The sequence below is a fragment of the Adelges cooleyi genome, unplaced genomic scaffold (genome assembly GCF_023614345.1).
Source record: "Adelges cooleyi isolate 19-005CV unplaced genomic scaffold, UGA_ACOO_1.1 ACOO_flye_CR_arks_rails_tigmint_CR_PRNA_21, whole genome shotgun sequence".
NCBI classification, from domain to species: domain Eukaryota; kingdom Metazoa; phylum Arthropoda; class Insecta; order Hemiptera; family Adelgidae; genus Adelges; species Adelges cooleyi.
In genome coordinates, this window is record NW_026095871.1 from 597,297 (window position 1) to 618,446 (window position 21,150).

The 21,150-nt window shown below is 39.2% G+C and overlaps 1 protein-coding gene across 2 annotated transcripts in view; it reads left to right on the plus strand.

Moving 5' to 3' along the window:
- LOC126834601 (netrin receptor UNC5C) overlaps positions 1–21,150 on the plus strand; it is a 71,529-nt gene that overhangs the window by 37,819 nt on the left and 12,560 nt on the right. For both annotated transcript variants that reach the window (XM_050566648.1, XM_050566649.1), the window contains exons 4-5: positions 13,865–14,032; positions 19,997–20,029. In XM_050566648.1, coding sequence (XP_050422605.1) covers positions 13,865–14,032; positions 19,997–20,029 — 201 coding nt within the window. The remainder of the gene's footprint in view (positions 1–13,864; positions 14,033–19,996; positions 20,030–21,150) is intronic.

Below are 21,150 nucleotides of genomic sequence, written 5' to 3' on the forward strand. Positions count from 1 at the left end.
ATAACAGCAACGCCGACACTATATATATATATATACGACACATTCTTATATATGAGATATTATATAGATTTCGCCAGAACCGAGTATACATTTATAGATTATTGTATGTACACAAGTAGCCCTTTTGGTTGGTTTTATGCAAACGCGCGCCCCGGCAATATCGAGCCGGGCCCTTCGCAGCAATAAATTCACATCCGCGGCGACGATACACATGATGATACACACTTTATGATGAATCCCAAAGACGCACACATACATACTTACCCTCGGCGTGTACACGACCGGAACTTTCTTAGATTTTCATATTGTTTATCGCGTGGAAAACGCGCTTTTTGCCGTATAAAATATTTCACGTATCTCCTGCGCGCCCCCTCCCTCCCCTACCCTGTCGCATCGTGTATGTAATTCATAAATATTGTATTATGTAAATAATAACAATAATAATAATAAAAAAAGATTGGGCGTGTGTGCTTTGAAACGCCGCTGCGGGGAGTCGTCCGCCTAGAAAACCGTGTCTCGAAAGGGTAAAAAACGAAAACAATATTTTATAAAATATATCCTCTTCCAATGGTTTTTTTACCGTCACCGGTTCGCCCAGAAATCAATTTTTTTTTTTAACATTAAATGTTTGGCTATACCGACCATAGCACATAGGTACAGCGACGTGTTGCAGATACCACGGCAATTTTATCATTAAATCATCGCGTATGGCGTTTGATGGAATATAAATTTAATATTTAATCATAGCGCCTATCGCAACGGTCTTGTACAATGTGAATTTATGTACACACGTGCATTGCTGTCGAGAGGGCAAGATATATTCCTTTATTTTCAAAAAATCATTAAACAAAACAAACATAAAAACCAAACGAGTCGTTCGTGTAGAGTGCATACGAGTGTATGTACTTGGTCTTATACGCGCAAATATCTTTACGGCGATGGATGTTTAACAAAGTACCAATTTCAGATGCAATATATTACCTGTTGGCTATAGTATTATTATTATTATCCTGTACACTATTATCCTACGTCATAATTTTATTATTATTACGGTTGTTTTCAACCGTTTACTCGTTTTTCTCGCGAGTTCAGATGTATGGTATGTGAACATATAATATTACACACACGACTACATTCGAGTTATAGCGGAACAAAGATAAAGGTGTACTAACAACATAATAATAATAATATAAAACGGTTAAATTATATAGTTTATAGCTTAAAGTCAGTTGACGCAGACTTTCTATGTTGTTTGGGTGAGAGCAAAAATTGACGACCTCGCCCCCTCCCCAGTGGGGCTTACGATCAAAGAGATCCATATCTATTATCCGTATGCAGTTTTTAGATTGTCAAAAATAAGTTTGCATAATATAAACGTTTCTTCCGACTCTGGCCAGTCTCGGAGAACACTGCATAATATAAACAAGAACCTTTCATCGCGGCGCGCAAACACCAATAGCGGCCATTTGTATTCGACCGTTTTACCAGCTCGTATTTTATGTTTTTCCCGCCCCTGATTGCGCTGCTGCCCTCGTTTCCGCACACAGTAAAGGTCTTGAAAATCTTATACCGGGCGAGTAGTAGTGCCAAGAGTCGTTTTCGTGCGGAAAAAACGACTCTATTATACCGCGGCGTCTGGTTATATATATATATATATGTATACCTACCGCGGGGCGCCGCAGCGTGTACTACTACGGGGGATTTCATTAACTCGGCGTCGGACATAAATATTCATCAGAAATTAATGAAATAGAATGATAAAAACAAATGGATATCGTCAGCAAGAGAAGAAAAAAAAGAGACCGCCCCAATTTTTTTCACCACCTCAATAACGCGCGGCCGGAGCGGCGGCACGCACGACTACGCCTCGGAATCGGCAATAAAACCCGGCAGACGAGCGTTGCATATATATTTTTAACCCTTGTTTGTACTTGTTCATAATATTGTACTTTATATGTATATAGGTATATATTCTATAAATTTCCGTTTCGCCGGTCGACGACACGGGGCGGCCGGCTTATGAGAACATTCTCCTTTGCAACGCGCGCGGCGGTTATTTGTCATCGGCGGCCGCGGTCTCTCTCATCAAGTCCGACTTAGGGGATTTATGGTCGCCATAAGCGTTTCATCAAACACCGCCCATAGGTACGTCTTGTTCCGGAAAATATAATATTACGGGTTCGAGCCCCCGAGATTATTAATTATTTACCTTTATACTTGAACGACAACCCTATCTTTAGGGACGACGGCCAGACAAGTTTTTCAATCGCAGACGCCGCTATTGGGAAAATAGTGCAAGCCTTACCGCTGTGTGTATTTTTTTTTCTTTTCTGAAAGTGATTGATAGAGCGTTTTGCATAACTTAACCGCCGGTATATAGCTGTGTTAAACCCGGCCGGGAAATTACCGCATTTTCTCGCCGTCCATGCGGATACTTCTTTTTTTTTTTATAGGTAGGTAGGTATATAATATAATAAATGTGCGCCTTTAGAACGCCGGCGCTATCCATCAACTTAATTGGCAAAATGTCCATTCCGCGTACAAGAAAGAGTGTAACGCGCGAATAATGTGTATCTCTATACAATGCGAATTTACTTTCGTTCCAAACGTCTTTCGATTGGTCGTCGTTGTTATTCATTTATAAATAAGGTCTTGTACCTACAATATAAACGCACTTTATTCGAGCATCCAAACGAAAATGTTTTGGAAATAATAATTAGAAACTTCCATTACCCAAACCAATCTGCGTAATGGACGCAGCAGTGTGCGGCGCGTGTAACGTTTTTAATATTTGGCCTTTTAGGAGAAAAAAAAATAACTACTTTTCGACAATTCGCTTTCCTATTATGGCGGGTTATGAGGCCAGTAAATTTTCCCAGCCAAGTATCATCACAAACATCATACACAGTGCAGACCTCTGGCTAGTGTTTATCTGTAGTAATCATATTATTACACAACGATCCGTTTTCGGTTTGTCTATAATATAATTTAGACTCGACTCCGGTTGTCGTTATTAACACGACCGGTACGCTTTTTGACGAGTTAATTATGTTTTTATTTTAGCCCGCTCATTAGCCGGCCGGAGTGGTCGGACGCTTTCTAAGTGTATAATAACACAATCTAAACGACCCCGTCCGGTTTGTTTTGATTTCGATCGAACCACAGCTCTCGAGTGATGAAAACCAGTTCCTCCGGGGCGTGTAGGACGTTCAGTGCCCGTCCGCACATCATATTATCATAATGTATATTGATTGTATATAGCAACAGCAGCAGCACCGATGCCACTTTAACGTAGTGAACTTAAAGCATCTTAGAACTTTTATACTGCAGTTTTCGGAGAGCGCCGACTTGCGGGTTAAAAACACAAACTGTGTGTAGAACACTTTTGTTTACAAGACGTTAGCTTTTATTATACCTAATATGTTGGGTAATGCATTTCATGTATATTATTATATATTATATACGCCATAACAGACACTGTATGCGCCGTCTCGCACACATTATACGGCTTGTTATTTTCACGACACGCCCGTCATGTCATCGCCGCCGCAGCACTCAAATGCGTGGTGGTAATAACGACCGTTTGACTTTGTATAAATAAACAGAAAATATATATATAAGACGTTTGTGTTCTTTGCGGGGTGTAGGACGTGTATTAAAAGCATTGGTGCGTGCGTGCGCTGTATGTATAGTCAGTCGGTTGGATAAATAAAATCCGGCAATAATAATAAATTTGTAATAACCGACCACCGCAAGACCGCAATATCGGTTTACCCGGAGCGGGTTTCGTTTTTCAGCTTGGCCAAGTAGTCAAGTCAAGTCCGCGGAATCAACATCTCTGGCTAAGTGATCGGCGACCGACAAGTTGTAAATTACTTACCGCCGGCAGAAATAATTAGCCTGTTCTATTATTATTGTTGTTGTAAGTGCACGTATAGGTATGGGCGTCGTGTGTCTGTGCACAATGTGTATACATTTTTTACACATCCGTGCTTGTGGCGTATACGTGTGACTTTTGCCGTAATTGAAAATCTCCGGATTTATTATGTTTTCCTTAAGCGACACCTCCCCGGCCCCGACCGCCTTTGTGCCCGCCTCGACCTGTCAGCTTCTTTACGACCGTCGCCGAGTCGCACATAAACATAAGGTACACTTCACGGAGAGGACACTCGGGCGACACATGCCATTGTGTGTGTGTAAGAATCGACAATACCACTTAAACACGGTGCGATCATAATGTCGTATACGGTTTTGTTTCACCGTTAGCCGTGGAAAATCTGTTCAGAGCCTCTGTGTAAATTATTGTTGTTGAATGTGTGCGTTTTTGTCTTTTTCACAACTTTTATTTTCACTACATACAACATTTTACGCGTTTTTTTTTCCGCAATTACATTAATTATTAAAAAGGTCCACGGCGGACGGCAAGTGTATAAGTTTGCATAATATTATGTAATCGTGTTTGGTCGTTTGTACGTATGAAAAAAAGTCGTACCCGGCAAATTAATCTCAATTTGATAAACGTTTCTCGCGAATGTTATTTTTATGCCTGTACACAATGTTACCTTTTTTTATACCGCATCTACCGCACATTTAACCAAGCCGTCCGATCGACTTAAATGCCAGTCGGTTTCCCATTAAAATCAAATTAAACGCATGCGTGTAGTACCTACCTAACCGCGGAGTGGAATATGTCACGTTGTCAAAAACCCGAATGTGATACAACGTTAGAACAAAAGCGCAGGATGCGACGGATAACGAATCCGACAATGATTTATGAATGCGCACTACATACTGTGTTTTACCGGCAAACGTCGACCTACATACACAATGCACGTGCCCCCCCCCCCCGCACTCGGGGGGCGGTAGGTTGTATTAAATAATAACAATAAAACTAATGGACCGAATATCCGATAACCGTTTTCACCGGTCGTCTTGGCGTGTGTGTGTGTGTTTAAGAGATTTTCGATTAACGACATCATGTATACACACACATACAATACACAACATACATAGGTAGTACATTGTAATAAGGTTTGGTTAAAAGAAAACGCTGCACGTTATACGGCATCGTATAAACTTGTATACTAGACCGTTCAAACTTGCACGCGCAGGAGGAGAATATTATTATCGAAAATCCCACTAAAGGGGAAACTTATATAATGACCCTTGCTTGTTCCCAAATGAAATCATTAAACCAAAAACCGCTGGAGGAGGAGTGTTGGTGCACGGGAGACACTCCTGAATGTCCCTAGAGTGATAAGAAGTCCACAGACTCACTAGAGACCCCCGCACTGCTTCAATAATTATTGCTACTGTATTGTTTTCGATTGGACGGCAGACTTTTGGCGGTGGATTATTTTGGAAAGTTTGTTGTTGTTTTATAATGTATTCATGTGTGTCTCTGTGTAACGCATCTCAAAATATCCCTGAAACGAAACCGTGTTGAGGGAAAAAATGCCGATATTTTTCCACCAAAAGGAGTATAAAAAAAAATCATATTTATATTTTTCCCAAATATATATATATATATATATATATAGTATAAAGACTTTACCTTTAATACTGTTGACTAGACTAACGATAACCCGGTTAGGTGCATAAAAAAAACTCTTTATGCCGACGTTTATTCCGCTTTTTGAATTTCGTTTGATGTATCCAACACATCATTGTCTGCAATATCAACGGGTTCACATCCTTATCAAATTTCATACGCCTACAATCTACATAATATCCATACATATATTTATAATACTTGTGCCGTGTTAGCTTGTTCACATACTTTTTCTCCGAAGTCGACGCAACGCTTTTGTTTGTTCACATATTTCATATAAATCCTTTTTCGAAAATATCCTGTCTCCTCCATAATGGTCTTCCATATAAAGGTATGGTATTTTTTATTGTACTACCCAAATGATCGTTAGAAAGCGACAAACGGCTAACTAGTACACCGTCTCCCCGTCTTATGTAATACTCCATGCCCGTGTAAATGAATATTGAAACATATTATGAGAAAACGCTCGTTCTTGACCTGCCGATTGACTTCAAATAAAAAAAAAATGCAGATGTTTCTGACGCAACGGTCGTGTAGCAGGTACACCTGCTTTAATGTTGTATTCGACCATTAAAAAAAAAACTACTAACAATGTAAATAATTATAATGGATAGTGACAAGAACAGCGTTCACGCGCGGGTCAACCGTGATAATATTCCTGTAAGTTCATTTCAGGTACACCATCAGACAACTGCTGTTGTTTCTTCATATCAAACCCCAGTATAATGTGTGTTGATTTTGCTGTTGTTATGGTTTGGTAAGTTATCAAAAAGTCGTTATCACTATTACAACTAGCTTTTATTTTTGTTTATCCTAAAATCTATATGTTATCCTATTCTTACAAATGGGAAATGCCATCAGCTGTAATATTATAGTATGTACACTGTATACATTATATTCGTATCGACTGTATTGGTAACGACGGTTTGGGAATAAAAGTAAACTTTACGCCGAGAAAGTATATAAGTATAATATGCATGTATATGATGAATTTACCAAGGAAGTCAGGGTATTTGCAACGCTAAGCCATTCCAATTTTATTACAACATTCTGATATCAAAGGAATGGATAGGAATGAGGCTTAGAGTTACCTTTATTCGTAGTTTTTACTTTCATCCACGGGCAACATTATTGTTACCAACCCAGAAAGCTCATATTGTTGTAGAACGTATCGCGTTGTCAGATGTCATACTTCTATGTAATACAATTTTATATTGTAATTTTTATTCAACAGTCATTACAAACATTGGGTATCTATACAATCAAGTTTTACTGAAATATAGTATTTTAATTTGTAACATGAGAAATAATCCAAAACATCTCTCGCCAAATTGCCAAAGCTGTACAATTAAAAATTCTCTTCACATATGTAACTCGTCTAGACCTCTATAACAACGCAGGTATTTGATATGTTTTTTATTTTCATAAAGAGACCACCGAAATTTGTTCTAAACCTAAAAGCATTAGCAATTAACTTCACTCGAAAAAACTCCGAATAAAATTCCAACCGTCGCAGAAGCCTTAGCTAATTGGAATGCTGTCTCATAAGCAATTACACATTGGTATGACGTGGAAGACCGTGTGTAATTGAAATTCTCCAGGTACCGGCTAAACTTAATTGTTTCCCGGTATAGGTGGTACTTACTGTTTCTACAATTGCATTGTTGATGTTTTTTTTCATATAACTCTGTTAGTAGGAATAAAAATGATATGTTGAATTTAATAATTGCACATCCACCCGAAACTCGCTTTCTCGTTTAGTAAGTAGAATATTATATCATCGAAGACAAAGACTAAGTCCTGCCGTATCTGCCCAGTTGTCGACCCAATCCACAAATCGATCCTGTTGATAAAATATTAATGGAAAATTACTCTAAATTTTGCATTGAATAATTTATCGATGCTTTAAAGGCGATTGCGGGTAGCATTTCTAAGGGGAAAAAAACTCGAAAAGCGTTAATAGTTAATGTATCCGTCACGGTATACAGTTTTTTTTTATACCCTCGACATTTATGGAGCGCGTTGATGATTGTTTGTTTTAATAAAATAACTTCATACTTAAATAGTTCAGCTTAGTAATATAAATAATATTTAAATGATAAAAGCCATTGGGTTGCTCTTATGACCGGTTCTGGTTGTATAAGCATAAATAAACTTTGATGGGTTCTGACCAAAGTTTAGCAATCATTCATTAGACATTAATATAAAGGCAGATGTTTTGTAGAGATTTTTAATCCGAAATCTAAAAAACGTAAATCTGAGTTTTTATATTTTTAAGTCGTTAAGTTTTGTGCAATAATTCCGCATTGAAATACCAAGAATTGCCTTTACGACTCGGCTAAGAGATTAAAACTTACAGTTCAGCCGCCGCCTGTTTTTTTTTTTTTTTTGAGAAATTCTTACTGATAATCCTTTTAGAAAGATTGGAATATTTTTACTGATTTTCTTGGGGAGGGTTTTTTTTTATTATTTTTATAGAATTACGGCGAATATAATAATATTTTAATCTTTTACTCTGGCGAGAGTCAAGTCGAGTATTTTCCTCCGTCAAAGTTCTTCTGAAGATTGTTTTTCGGTGCGCATTTTGGTAATCAAAACTTTCCGTTCCCATCCGACCTCGAATATTATAACGTGCGGTGGTTGTGCAGGGCGTATAATAATATAATGAACCCATTTAAATGACTTATTTAAGTACGTTCAAAGGCAAAGGCCGTGATACGATTTCTTCGTTAAACCACTGCAATGTTATTATAATAATAATAATAACAATATTATATTATGTACCTGCATAACGAAGCAACGGCCCGACGGCCGGCTATTATGTGATTAAATTCAACGGTCTGGTGTATGTATTATTTTTTTTAGAGAATAAAAAAATACCGTCACGAGGGTACCTTTGAAAGCGTACTGGCGGGGCTTGTATAAGCTCGAGCACAATACCGACCATCGACTATAACGTGTATATTACTATTGTGTATTTTATATTTTATTAATTTTTATGTATACATATATATTTTTTGTTCGTGCCGCATATGTGATATTTGTGTGTTGTTACCGCGCGCATTGTCGGTTGTGTTTTAATTATTATGATAATTTATTCGTACTATAGCCGATAGTACTATACATATAGTGTATAAGGTTATCGAACAGTTTAATGAATTTTTAATCGGTCTTCCGCGTAAACGCTTGTTCGCTGTTGTACATATAATCATAACCGTTTTATATTCATTTTTGACGGCAACAACCGGGTCAACGCACTCGACTATTATCACATAACAACAAGGAAAAATAATTGTCAATAAGTATAATATGTTTTTGGCGACGAACGACGACCCCTTTGCGGCGCCGGCGGGGAGGATTAGGCCTATTTTGGGCGCCGCTTCTGCAGTGCAATTTTTTTAAATACTTCTCCCCCGGTTTGGTCATTAAGCGCGTGCGGGGGTGACGTCCATCGGTACCTATCGTAAATTTTATACTTACACACACACACACACACTCGCAATCAATTATCGCGCGTACTAGAGTCCCTTTCATAAACACTCTCGGCAATTCCAAATGCGGGCTCGAGAGGGTCATTCGGTCGTCGGTTGGCGTCGCGCGTCCAGTCTCGCCCTGTATATAGTCGGGACTAATGATCCGGAACTAACAAAAATGTGTATAATATTACGTTATATAAACGGCAAAGTGCGTACGACGCTTAATAACAACATTAGATACCCGTTTTTGGGCCAACCGTAATAATATAATAACAACAACAACGCGCGCTCTAAGTATAATGATAATATCCGGCAAAACACTCGAACCCTCCTCGTGTATACCTATATATCTATGTCTATATATATATATATATATACATATAACTACAGTATAATACAATAATATGTCCTCGACACGTCAAATCTGACCTGCTAACGTTCCGCCCCCCCCCCCAAAGCTGGAAACGGTCCATTTGGTCTTTCGGTTTGAATATTTTTCTTGAAAAATATTTATCATTATTACAGTGGTTGTTGACCGTAAACCGTCGTCCACACGCGTATTCAAACGGACGGTGACAGAGTAAAAACATTATTATTATTCTTTAACTCGTTTTCTTATATTATATATTCGGTACGACAACGATAAAGGCGACCCATTAAAACGTTTTTATGGTCCAATAAATAATTGGTAATAATATTCTCCTCGGCCACAAGGGCCGCCCTGTCTTTTGAGTTTAACAAATTCTGTAATGGCCAATAACGAAACGATGATAATAGTTAGTATAACTGCTGCAGCATAGCGTTTGTGTGTTATCATAATCGTTAAAAACCCAAAGTGTACGCGATGTGTGATTTCTTTCCACCGTCTTGCGACATAATCGAGCGTTACTATAAATGGTCGTAAGGAGGACGTTGCTGTATTATAATATATATATATTATGTGTATACAATATATGATCGTTGACAATGTAAAACTCACTAGGAGACATTATAACTGTACACAGACGTGTCATAGATGTAACACATCAACGTTATGATAATAACGCACATAATGTAAAACTTTTTTTTTTTTTTACATTGGTACATTTTAATTGTCTGACAAACGCGTTTCGATTGTAATTATATTATTAGTGGTTTTTTTTTTTTTTAATAATAATGACATGTTAATCTAAAAACGTATTCATTCACAGGTTTTGTTTTTTTTTAATCTGCACACAACGCGATCAAATCATATAGTGTAAACCCGTTAATCATCGACCGAAAAAAAAATATATATACAATCAGTGTCGCAGTGGGGCGTAAAACGCGATTACATATATTATTATTATTGTAATTCGCAATTAAAGTTCAGTATAAAAAAAAAACCCGTTTGACCAATTTAACGACGTGCCCATTATACATGTATATATATTTTTCTAATTTTCGTGTCGCACCTGCGCGCCAACTGTCTTTTATTTCTTTGCTCTTTTGCACGCCATCGATGGGACTATATTATTATTGTCATCATCATTATTATTCTGTATTATTATTATTATAACGGCAAACGATACCTCACACATAATATTGTATTTGTATATACATATACATATATATATATCCATCGGAAAACGTTTATTTCGCTGCGTTGACGGGTATATCGCGCGCTCGACTGTACGGAAAACTTTGTTGCCGTGTGTTTTTAGTCGGACAACGTCGTCTTACGTGTTCAAGTGAAATGGAAATCCGTCGATTTTCTCTATTTATCGCCGCCGACCACCTCCTCTTCCTCTTGCTGGACACATTTACACCGCCCGTTGGCCGTTCTCCGTATGTATATCAGGCGCATACATACCGGTGAGTTCAAAAGTCTTTTGTCGCCGCCCCGAAAGTTTCCTTATTGAAAATCTCGTTAACGAGACGTAAGTTTTTTCCCCCTACCCCGCCAAAGCTCCTCTTACATATGTGTGTGTGCACCCACCCCTCCGTCGAGTAGGGCAGGGCAGGGCAGGGCTGCTTTCCCCACCACAAACACCGCAAACTTGCCACAAATCGCGTCCGACACCAACAAAACTCCTCGGTGTAACGTTAAACCGTGTGCTGTTGATTCTTGGTACGTGCGGGGTGCGCTCGCAGACACACGCCCCCCCCCCCCCGGTAACCCTCCCCTACCGACTGTGGGTCCCCTCCTTAGGCCGTATAATATATGTGTGTGTGTGTGTGTGGTGAGTATAGTTTAATTACGGCTCGCCCCGGCGTTTATATTGTGCTGTATACCGTTCGTTTCGGGTTTAAGGAAAACGCTGTTTTGTATTGTTGTGCAGCCGAGAAAACAGCCGGGTAAACATTTTTAATGGCCCGGCACGCAGTTTGCAATAAAAGTTGTTATATATAAAAGCGATAAAAACGAAACAATATTCCGACGGCCGCCACCATCATCACCACCGTCCAAGCACCATTGTATAGGTATCTAAGTGTGTGTGTCCGTCGATTGGCTGTAATATACGGTCTACGGCAATCAACGTTTTGCGTCGAGGCAATAATTGCCACGGCAATCCTATACCTACGCTAAATGCATTGTACAACGGTTACTGTATTAAACACCCGGTTAGTGGTTACCCTTTGGACAACGCACTCTTCGTTTTTTGGAATTTACCGAATTCGCGTCGGTCAGTCGGTTTAATTAACATTTTTTTCCCTCGCACCTGTAAAATAATCAATTATAGCAACTAATCACGTTCTCAATTAGCTCTTCAAGATGATTTCGTTGTAGTTTATTAAGGCACTTATACGCCCCTTCGGCGCAAACTTGCTTAATGAAGGGGCGGACGGTACGCACTTTGTGAAGAGAATTTCAAATTAAAAATTAAAAAAAAAAATACAACAACAACACGGATGGATGGAAATTAAACGTATCTTCGTTAACAGAATAACAAAAATAAAAAAAAACTCACTAAGATCCGTTCTGTAAGATTACACCAAAGATGTACGATTCGATTGCTTATCGATTTAGATAATTAAAAAAAAATATTTATAATGCTCGCCCTTCGGATATAATATTTAATTGTTAATTCGAATGAGTTATATGAGTATTATGTATTATAAGGAATACTAGCCCAACGGTGTCCGTTCGCTTAGTGTGCATCCAAAGTATTCGTGATCGTGTGAAGTGCGTTAAAACATATTAAATAACTTTCTTTGTCGAACAAAATGTAATAATAACAAAACAAAATCTACATCAGAATTCCGTGAGCTGAAATACGAACAAGAAGACAAAAAAGGCAAATTGTTCAATAGACTCGGTTGTTCGGGTAATGTATTCATATACGTCAACAATAACGTGTGAATCGTCTTAACTTTTAGTAGTGGCGGTGATGTCAAAAAAAATAAAAACCAACGTCGTTTATGAACACACAACAGCTTGGCCAGACACGACTTTTTTGTTGTTGTTGTTACTCAAAAAAGTTTCACACGAAAGAAAAAAAAACGACTTAATCATTCTTTTATTTCCGACCACGCCGTTGTTGATTATAAATGAAAAATATTGGCGGTATTTTCTCATTCTCATCCGCTCTCATCCTTTCTCTCTTTCTCTCTCTCTGACTTTTCACTGTCACAATAATAACATTACCATGTAAGGCTTACAAAGTTATATTTTTGTATGACGTGTTTTTCTTAAACAAAATACAAGAAGAAGAAAAAGAAATATTATAATATGTATATTCGAGCGAACAAAACGAATACCATCAGTTATAAATAAATATACAACAGCTGTAAAATAATACTAAACCAACGTATTTAATAATATAATATATCACAAGAGGAGAAAAAAAATTAAATACACTATTTACAAATGAACTAAGACGATAATAATATTGTCTGTAACCTAGTTTGGTGGAAACGCTTAACCAAATAAATCAAAAATAATAATAATAATACCGATAATGAAACCGTCAATTATTCACAATCGCGTTGGGAATAATATAAACACAATTAATTTGGCAAATCTCGAACGCTGATTGAAAATTAAATCGCTCGTTCATTATTTGTCGAACTCTCTGTTTTTTTTTTCAATAAAATCGTTTGGATTTGTTCGAATGGAAAATAATCAGAATATTTTAAGTCGAGGAGAAGGGGGAGGGGGAGGAACAGGAGACCAAGACGTTTCGCGCATCATCTGTTGCTGCTCGTCCGGACAAAAGGCGACAAAAAAAAAAACTCACTCTTGTTTTTTATTCACAAGATAATACGCTTGTTTTTTTTTTAGTTTTGCCCTGTTATCCGTCATGGCGTTTTCCTCTCTCCGATTGTGTACCGCATATCCTATACTGCTGTATATAGCTGTTATATGTATTTTATTGCCGCTATTATTATCCCCCGGTTGATCTTGTTTGACTTTTTTTTCAACCTCGGCAAACGATAAAATATATAGACTCGCGGCCAACCGAGAAACCCAACCGACGTGCTCTAAATCACAAGTTCGTGATATCTGGGCAGCATCCCGGGGCCGGTATTACCTATACACACACATACGGCCTAAGTACATTATAATAATATATATATATATGTGTATGTCTGTACACGCATATTTTCGCCATCACGATTCCGCGCGCGCCGGTTAATGGCGATCGCCGCGGTCACGTTACATTACATTACGGCCGATTAAAATGAATTAAAATAAACACTCACCTCCTCTGGTGGTGTAGGTGCATAGGGGATGCAAAAAAAAAACAGAAAACTCTGGAAATAAATTACAAACATTGTCTCGATTGTTAAAACGCGTTAACCACCCGTCCCCGTCCGGTCTAACCTCTAACCGTAAGTTATACTAATTATGGTTCTTTTTTTTTTTTTTTTTCAGTAAACGGAGGATGGTCGCCGTGGACCCAGTGGACGGAATGCAGTTCCCGGTGCGGCAAAGGAACGCAAAAAAGGTCCAGGGTATGCAACAATCCGGTGCCGCTCAACGGCGGCAAACCCTGTGTCGGTTCGGCCGTGCACAAAGCCGAGTGCACTTCCATATGTCCCGGTAAGCCTTGTGATTCCATTATTATTACATATTAAAAAAAAAAAAAAAAACAATGCCTGTGTCACATACCCGTGGGAGATGCGAATTCCAATGTAGATGCCTACATGCATACCTGTAAAAACTGACTTCACAAATCTCGAGTAGTCGGCCTTCAGTCAAGTTAAATCATAAGCCGTTTGTCGGCTTGCGCTCGTTAGGCGCGGATGACGGGTTTTCTGTGTAGAGAATTTCGATAAGAGAGCTTTACCCCCGGCTGTAAGACCTTGCCCTTAAGTCCTATGCCTTACACCGCTCCGATTGCTTTATAATTATTATATTGTTCTCCGGGCCGACAAGATAACGACTCCGTCGTAGTAGGTAAATGGGCTACGGTGTTCCTAATTGAGATTACACACCTTCTGATAATAATTAATTAACAATCGACGTTTTACCCGTTCCGAGGCCCTTTGATTTTCGTCGACAACGCAAAACCGTGTAAACACACCTGAAATTCGGTTATACCTGTAATAATAGTCTCTCACCACGACGTTGCTTATGCGCCCAAACTGAAAGGGCGCTCTTTTACCTGGGAAAACTCATAACTGATTTCGCGGATTCCACAAAATACTCAGTTTTTGCCGTTAAACTAAAATTAATAAACTTCCGGGTTTACGCGCACGATTTGCGGTTAACTGTACATATATATATATATAGTAACAGTATATGCAATTCTTATAAAAGCTCGGAAACTTTTGAGTAGAAAGTTTTTCTAAAATAAGGAAAATAAATAACCGTACATGCCCGGCGACTGCGAGGGGCGTGTGTATAAATATGCATGCACGTAAACGTGAATAAGCAATATCATATTTATTATTTATTTACGCCGTTTGTACGACGGCGTGTGTGTGTGCGCTTGTGAACATATAAGATATGCAAACTGCACTTTTTCCCGACCGACACACAATGATAGGGTAGGGGCAGCTACACCACTGTACGGGTAATAAAAATTGTATGTATGACAGAAAAATCGACTGACAACAAAAAGGGCAAGTCAACGGCTACCTTTAAACTATAGTCGCAGTAGGTATATAGAGTTATTATATATAGTCCACATAAGGGTCGCAGCAGCAGCAGCAGCAGCAGCGATAGCAGTGGTAGTTTTCATATTATATCCGAGGTCCTCCACAAAGAATTTTGGCGTTATTCGAGCGCGCTTTTCGTCGTGTTCCACACATTAGCATAACAACATAAGGAGAGTGGGGGGGGGGTTGTCGGCGGCGGCGGCGGCGATTTCCTACCAAAAACGATAAAGATTATATTAAAATAAGACGTTTGTTTACACGACCTGTGTAAACATTATTTGTTTTCGCTGTTGCGCCGCTCCCGGCAAACCCTTTCGGCCGCGGATTTTCTATAAGTGGATACGCTTTGCATAAGCACCGTGGGACGACAAAAAATAAGGTAAAATCTGCAACAATATAAGAAGGGTTAATGGTGCTGCTGCGCTGCTGCTGGCCCCGGGACCCCGTATAGCAGAGCGGCATCTGCGCGCCCGTGTGCACTTAGTTTTAATTTCCGCAATTTGTATTCCAAAACCGTTGGTCTCTCTCTATATATTTGCTACTCACGTGAGCAATTAGTATGTACGCACTCCGGCGCCGAAGAGGAGGTGCACGCGACAAAAACGTGGTCACTTAAAGCGCACGTTTACCGGACGGAAAACAAAAAAAAAAAAAGGAAAATCTCCGGACCGAAACCAAAATCCTGACCCCGCGTAGGCCGTGTCGCGCCGGCCCTTAATGGATTTCGGGCAAATTAGATTCTCGCCATGTTAGTGATAACAAAAAAAAAAAAAAAAAAACAATCAAATTCTGGCCTTTGTAGATAACATCAGCATCGCAGCGCAGACGACCGTCGTCGCGCTTTCAATATATAATAACGAACCGAAATACGTTGCACCGAAATTAGCGACCTGATTTTTTATTTTATTTTATACATCCGAGCACCCCCCCCCCCACCCCATTATGCTGCAATTTAGGCCGTTACATACGTCGGAAAACGACAGTCAACCCTTTTACGCGCTCGCTGGCACACCCTCTCGTTTCCGATCTTTTATTGTGCGTATACCCCGCCAAATAATGAATAGTGTGTTGTCACAATGACCACCTCCCCTCAATATGCATATATATGTACGATATAAAACTGATATATATATTTATATATATATATATATGCAAAACGGCTGTGTAGCAAACATCTGGCGTTAATTGTTGTTAATGGAAAAGCCGCGTTCTTGGACGTTTGCAAAACATTTCATAAACATTATTGCCCGTGTACAAACCGTTTGTATCGACAAAATATAATATTATACATTTAACGTTTAGCCGAACGACGCGATATTCTGTTGGAAAATATATATTAATCCTTTCCGGCAGAATGAAAAACCCAAGAATTTTCTAATTACAACTGCTAGACGCCTTCGTAACCGTTGCTTGAGAAGGCCTAGGGATGTTTGTTCATATAAGGTACATAATATTAACGGTTCAAAGACAAAATGCAACCCCTGCGTGTAAAGAAGTATGACAATAGTCATCGCGCGTGTGTGTGTACTACATACTTGTACGTAGCTTGTTTATTTTAATAATACAAAGTTAACGTAACGTACTGATCATAAATATGATATACATTTGGACCGTCTTCCCTGGGAACTAATAAGATTATTGTTCGTCAACGTATAGTTGGAGTTCTGTGGAAATTAGATCAGTTAAAACGCTCCGTACGCTTCGCATTTAAATAATACTTAGAGGGTTAAGATTATTACATTACAACATAGGTTTAACAGAACACGGAATACAGCTGAACGTTGTATTTTGAATTTCCTCGCGGCGAGCAACTAATTATTTCAAGCTTTGTTTGTGTAGCAACTGTAATGCAAAAATGTCATGTCTTTCACTTCAATAGTATATTCCGGTTTACTCGGGCGTACAAAGGACCGGCTTTAGTTAAATATATTTTAAAAGCTTTTTACTTACATATGAACCAGCCTAAAAAGCTCAATCGACATATTGTGTGTGTGTGAGTGTGTATTAACGGCGTTTGACATTCGGATACATGTTCTTATGATACACATTGTTTGTTTGTTAGCCGTGTCTTAATTATTAGCTTCGAAGCGAAACCGAAGAGACGTTTTTTTTTTGTCGCTAAAACGGTCTTATTTTATTTTTACCCCCAGCTCGAGGCTACCAATCCGTGGGACTCTCGTTATTATAATAATAATATGTTTTTCCAGCAAAGTTTTTTCACACACACACACTCGGCGAAGGTAAACTAAATTAAAACGTGTGCGGATTTCAGAGAGAGAGAGAGAGAGAACAGAAAAAATTCCTACGCAGTCTGTGCAAGCCGTATAAATCCACGTCTCGTATCGCTTTTTGCCAGGTTAACGCGGTCGCCGCTTAATTAAATTTAATGTGTCACCCAGCAGTATGAAACACCACACATAGCTCTCCCACACCGGTCACCCATCAACGCGCGGTAATGCATTTTTTTTTTATCGTTGTCCTATGGCTTTGGCCGGTTCTTCGCCGTTCTATACCCGCCTTGATCAATATACACCGTCACACTCACACCCGACGGACCCACGTGCATTCCAAAGCTTTGCGTCGCTTGTGCGTGACACATATTATCACAAAATGAATATACACTACAGAGGATATAATATTATGTATATATATATATATGAAAAAAAACCGTCACTTGTATATCAAAATCCAAACCCCGTCGCCAACACGTGTCGAGACCCTCGACGAGCAAATTTCACACGCCTCCCATTCCGCAGCCACGAGGGGGTCACTGGCCCTCAAGTTTTCTGCCCACAAACCCTTTGAAAGTCCCAACGCGATACCGGATGGAAATTAGATACATACATTTCACAACTCTACTCTGTCATTACAGTTAGGCGGCGCGCATACACACGAACCGATAATATATAATTACAAAGAGCGCGTGAATTAAATTAAACTCTTGTATTTGACACTTAATTGCATTATAAACGACCAGTGTGCCAGCGCCAAAAATACTATGGCAACTATAGCACCACTCTCTCAATAGATTACAAAGTAGACGGGACCGCATTGTCTTTAGCATATACGCTAGATTAATATTAATTTTTAATTTTTTTTTTTTTTTGTGGACACGATGGGTGTCAAATACTAATACGGTTGGACGTTGAAAAAATAATATACTGGCAGAATAGAAGAAAACGCAAAAACCGTGAAATCGCATCGATTAATAATATTATTATTATTTGTCGTGTCATTAATATTGGCAGTGCGGTCTAAACGAGTTGTCCAATATAAGAGGTTCATTATCTGATTCACGACTAGTCCCTATACATTCTTTTGTGGCTTATAATTATTGACTGGCGGTTTTTTAAAATTTTTATCATAAGCGTGTTCTTGCGGTCAAAACGGTGTTGTAACGTGATCCAAATACGACCACCGAGTGAGATGTTTATCGAATGGAAATATAATATAGTTATCGACAGTTAAAAACAACAATCCAATCTCGGCGAATAATTGAAGATTCATTTTAAAAGTTTCCCAACTCCATTAGACGGGGGCGGCGGACCGTCGGATTTGTTAAACGGTCACGAAAAGACGGTTGTACAGGAAAACTTTTGTTCCAGACCGAATACAATAAGATGGCTTTCCTACTTGACGGCCAGTCAGCCGGAGGGGAGAATCAGGAGAGGGTATTGCTGTAAATCGTACAAATGGGGCTAATAATTCGGCTAACAAGGTGTCCGACGCAAATTTTGATTCCTTTTACTAACGTTTCTGAATGGCGTTACGCGTCAAGTGTACAATAGCTATACAATGGCGGGACACGTGCACCGTACGTTGTTGTGTTTATGAGTTATTATTATCGCAATCAGCATGCGCTAATCCTATCTGTATAATTACGTCCGGATTAACCGTTTGATGAGGTTATATTTTGTACCCCATATTTATATAATAATAGTGTTATATAACGTATAATGCTCCAAAACCAATGGGGAGAGAGAGAGAGTGAGAGTGAGAGTGAGATACGTTAATGAATACGTTGACGAGGGTTGTTGTTGGATATGTTTCGCCAGGCTTTCCCGGGTTTGCCGGCCGGTCATTTGGCCGACTATGTTATTAACCTGCTCTGTATGCACGCTCCGTTGGTTGCAAAATATTTTAATACCGCCGCCGCTAACCCCACAACGGAAATCCGATTAATTCTCGGCCGGGTATACCACCGCGTGTAGTGTGTAGTATTCGCCCGAAAATTCCACGGACCGTCTCTATTAAACAAACCGAAAATAACCGTCATATTATAATATAATGTAATACCACCAAATCGCGTTCTTCTGCTGCTCTTTTTTTCATTTAATTTATGTTTTCATTGCGGGAAACTGAAATTTTTAAATAAGAGAGCCAAACAACTATAGGAATCTCTTTACCGAATTGATGTCGGACCATCCTGTCGACCGATTGACAGTGTTGGAAACTGACATTTCCCGTGTAATGTTCCAACCGGCTTTAAAAGCAATCGGCCACAATCAATTGGAGCGTTTGTAATTAATTGAGCCACGTCGATTTTCACGACTGCGGCGCGTTAAACAGTGTTGTGTGTCTAATCAAATACTGTTGTGGGCAAACTATTTCCGACGGTGGAGGCTTAAAGTAATTGATAACATCGCGGCAGGAGTATTCGAGCGATAAACGAGCAGTGTTGCCGCCGTGTCTTGTGTGTATTGTTGTCCCATTTGTCGGTGAAACGGAAGACTTCGCGCCTAATGAGCCTTGGACAATGTCATATAATATCCTAATGCGAGAACAGAGCACGGTAAACGGCGATATTTTCCAAATTAGTTTCCGGTCTCAAAAACCTACCAACAACTAATTTCTTCGTTTCAGTATAAAGTCTTAACTAAATTGTATTTGTTTTGTTTTTCAGACGGCGAATACAGCGACAGCGTCGTCGAAGAAGGTAAGGAGACTGTCCGACATAATAATACTATATAGCTGTAAGACAAATTACTACCCGACACCCTACGGGGGGGTGGTTATAAAAAGAAATTATCAGGCGCCAGTCTGTTCGTGAAAGATATCGGCCCGAGCGAGTGTGTGTAATTGCACGAAGCTATAACTTCCAATTGGCTTGTTGATCGATTAGTAGGCTACGAGCTAAAACACAGGCGCCTCTATGACATAAATAATGTCTTTCCTTAAGAATACAATTACATATCTAGGTCGTCCGAACATAATCGAAAATAATACACACGGGCCATTTGTCATCAATAAACCGTACATTTCTTAAACACAATCATTGTGTAATATTATTATACACCCAAAGTCTATGGCGTAGTGCAAACACATTTAAGATGCTTGCATTATTAATAGGTACAGCTCTTGGGTTTTTCATCGAAACGATTGATTTAAATGTCTGATTTTCCCGGTTAGTCGTCAACGTCTTTTCGACCACACCGTCGTCGTAGCTCATCAATTATTTATCAAGTCTGTGCGCACTTTTGCGCCGCACATCAGGTACTAAAACGCGAGAAATAAAATGCTTAATTCGGTTTAGAACCCCCAACTGCAAGTGTGCACCAGGTGTCGGTGTACGGCCGTGTGCATGAACTAACGACGGAGGATTAAAAACTGGGCAACGTCGAAACGTACACCCGGTCGTTTTTGCATAATTCATTATAAAGTTTTTGACGCTCAACTTTGTGCGACGATAATCGCAGTGGAAATTTCACCCGTTCGAACGAGCCAACAATAAATGACGAACACTTACCGTTATAATCTGTATAGATAAAATTAAAAAAATACAACTACACAAACGAATTACATAGTAATAATAAACTATTTACATAATTGGTATTCGAAATAAATCATTAGGGAACCGTGTACTATGATGCCTGTGTGTGTGTGTGTGTGTGTGTTGGTAAACTTTGGAAACAACAGCGGGCAGTTCCAGGACGATTTATGGGTTTCAGAAGATTTTTATCATTAACCGGCGGCCAATTATTGTTCTAAAGCAAAAAGGGGTAGGCGTGTAATTTAACGTTGACCGCCATTAGTGCGAATTCCCTGTGTGTGTGTGTG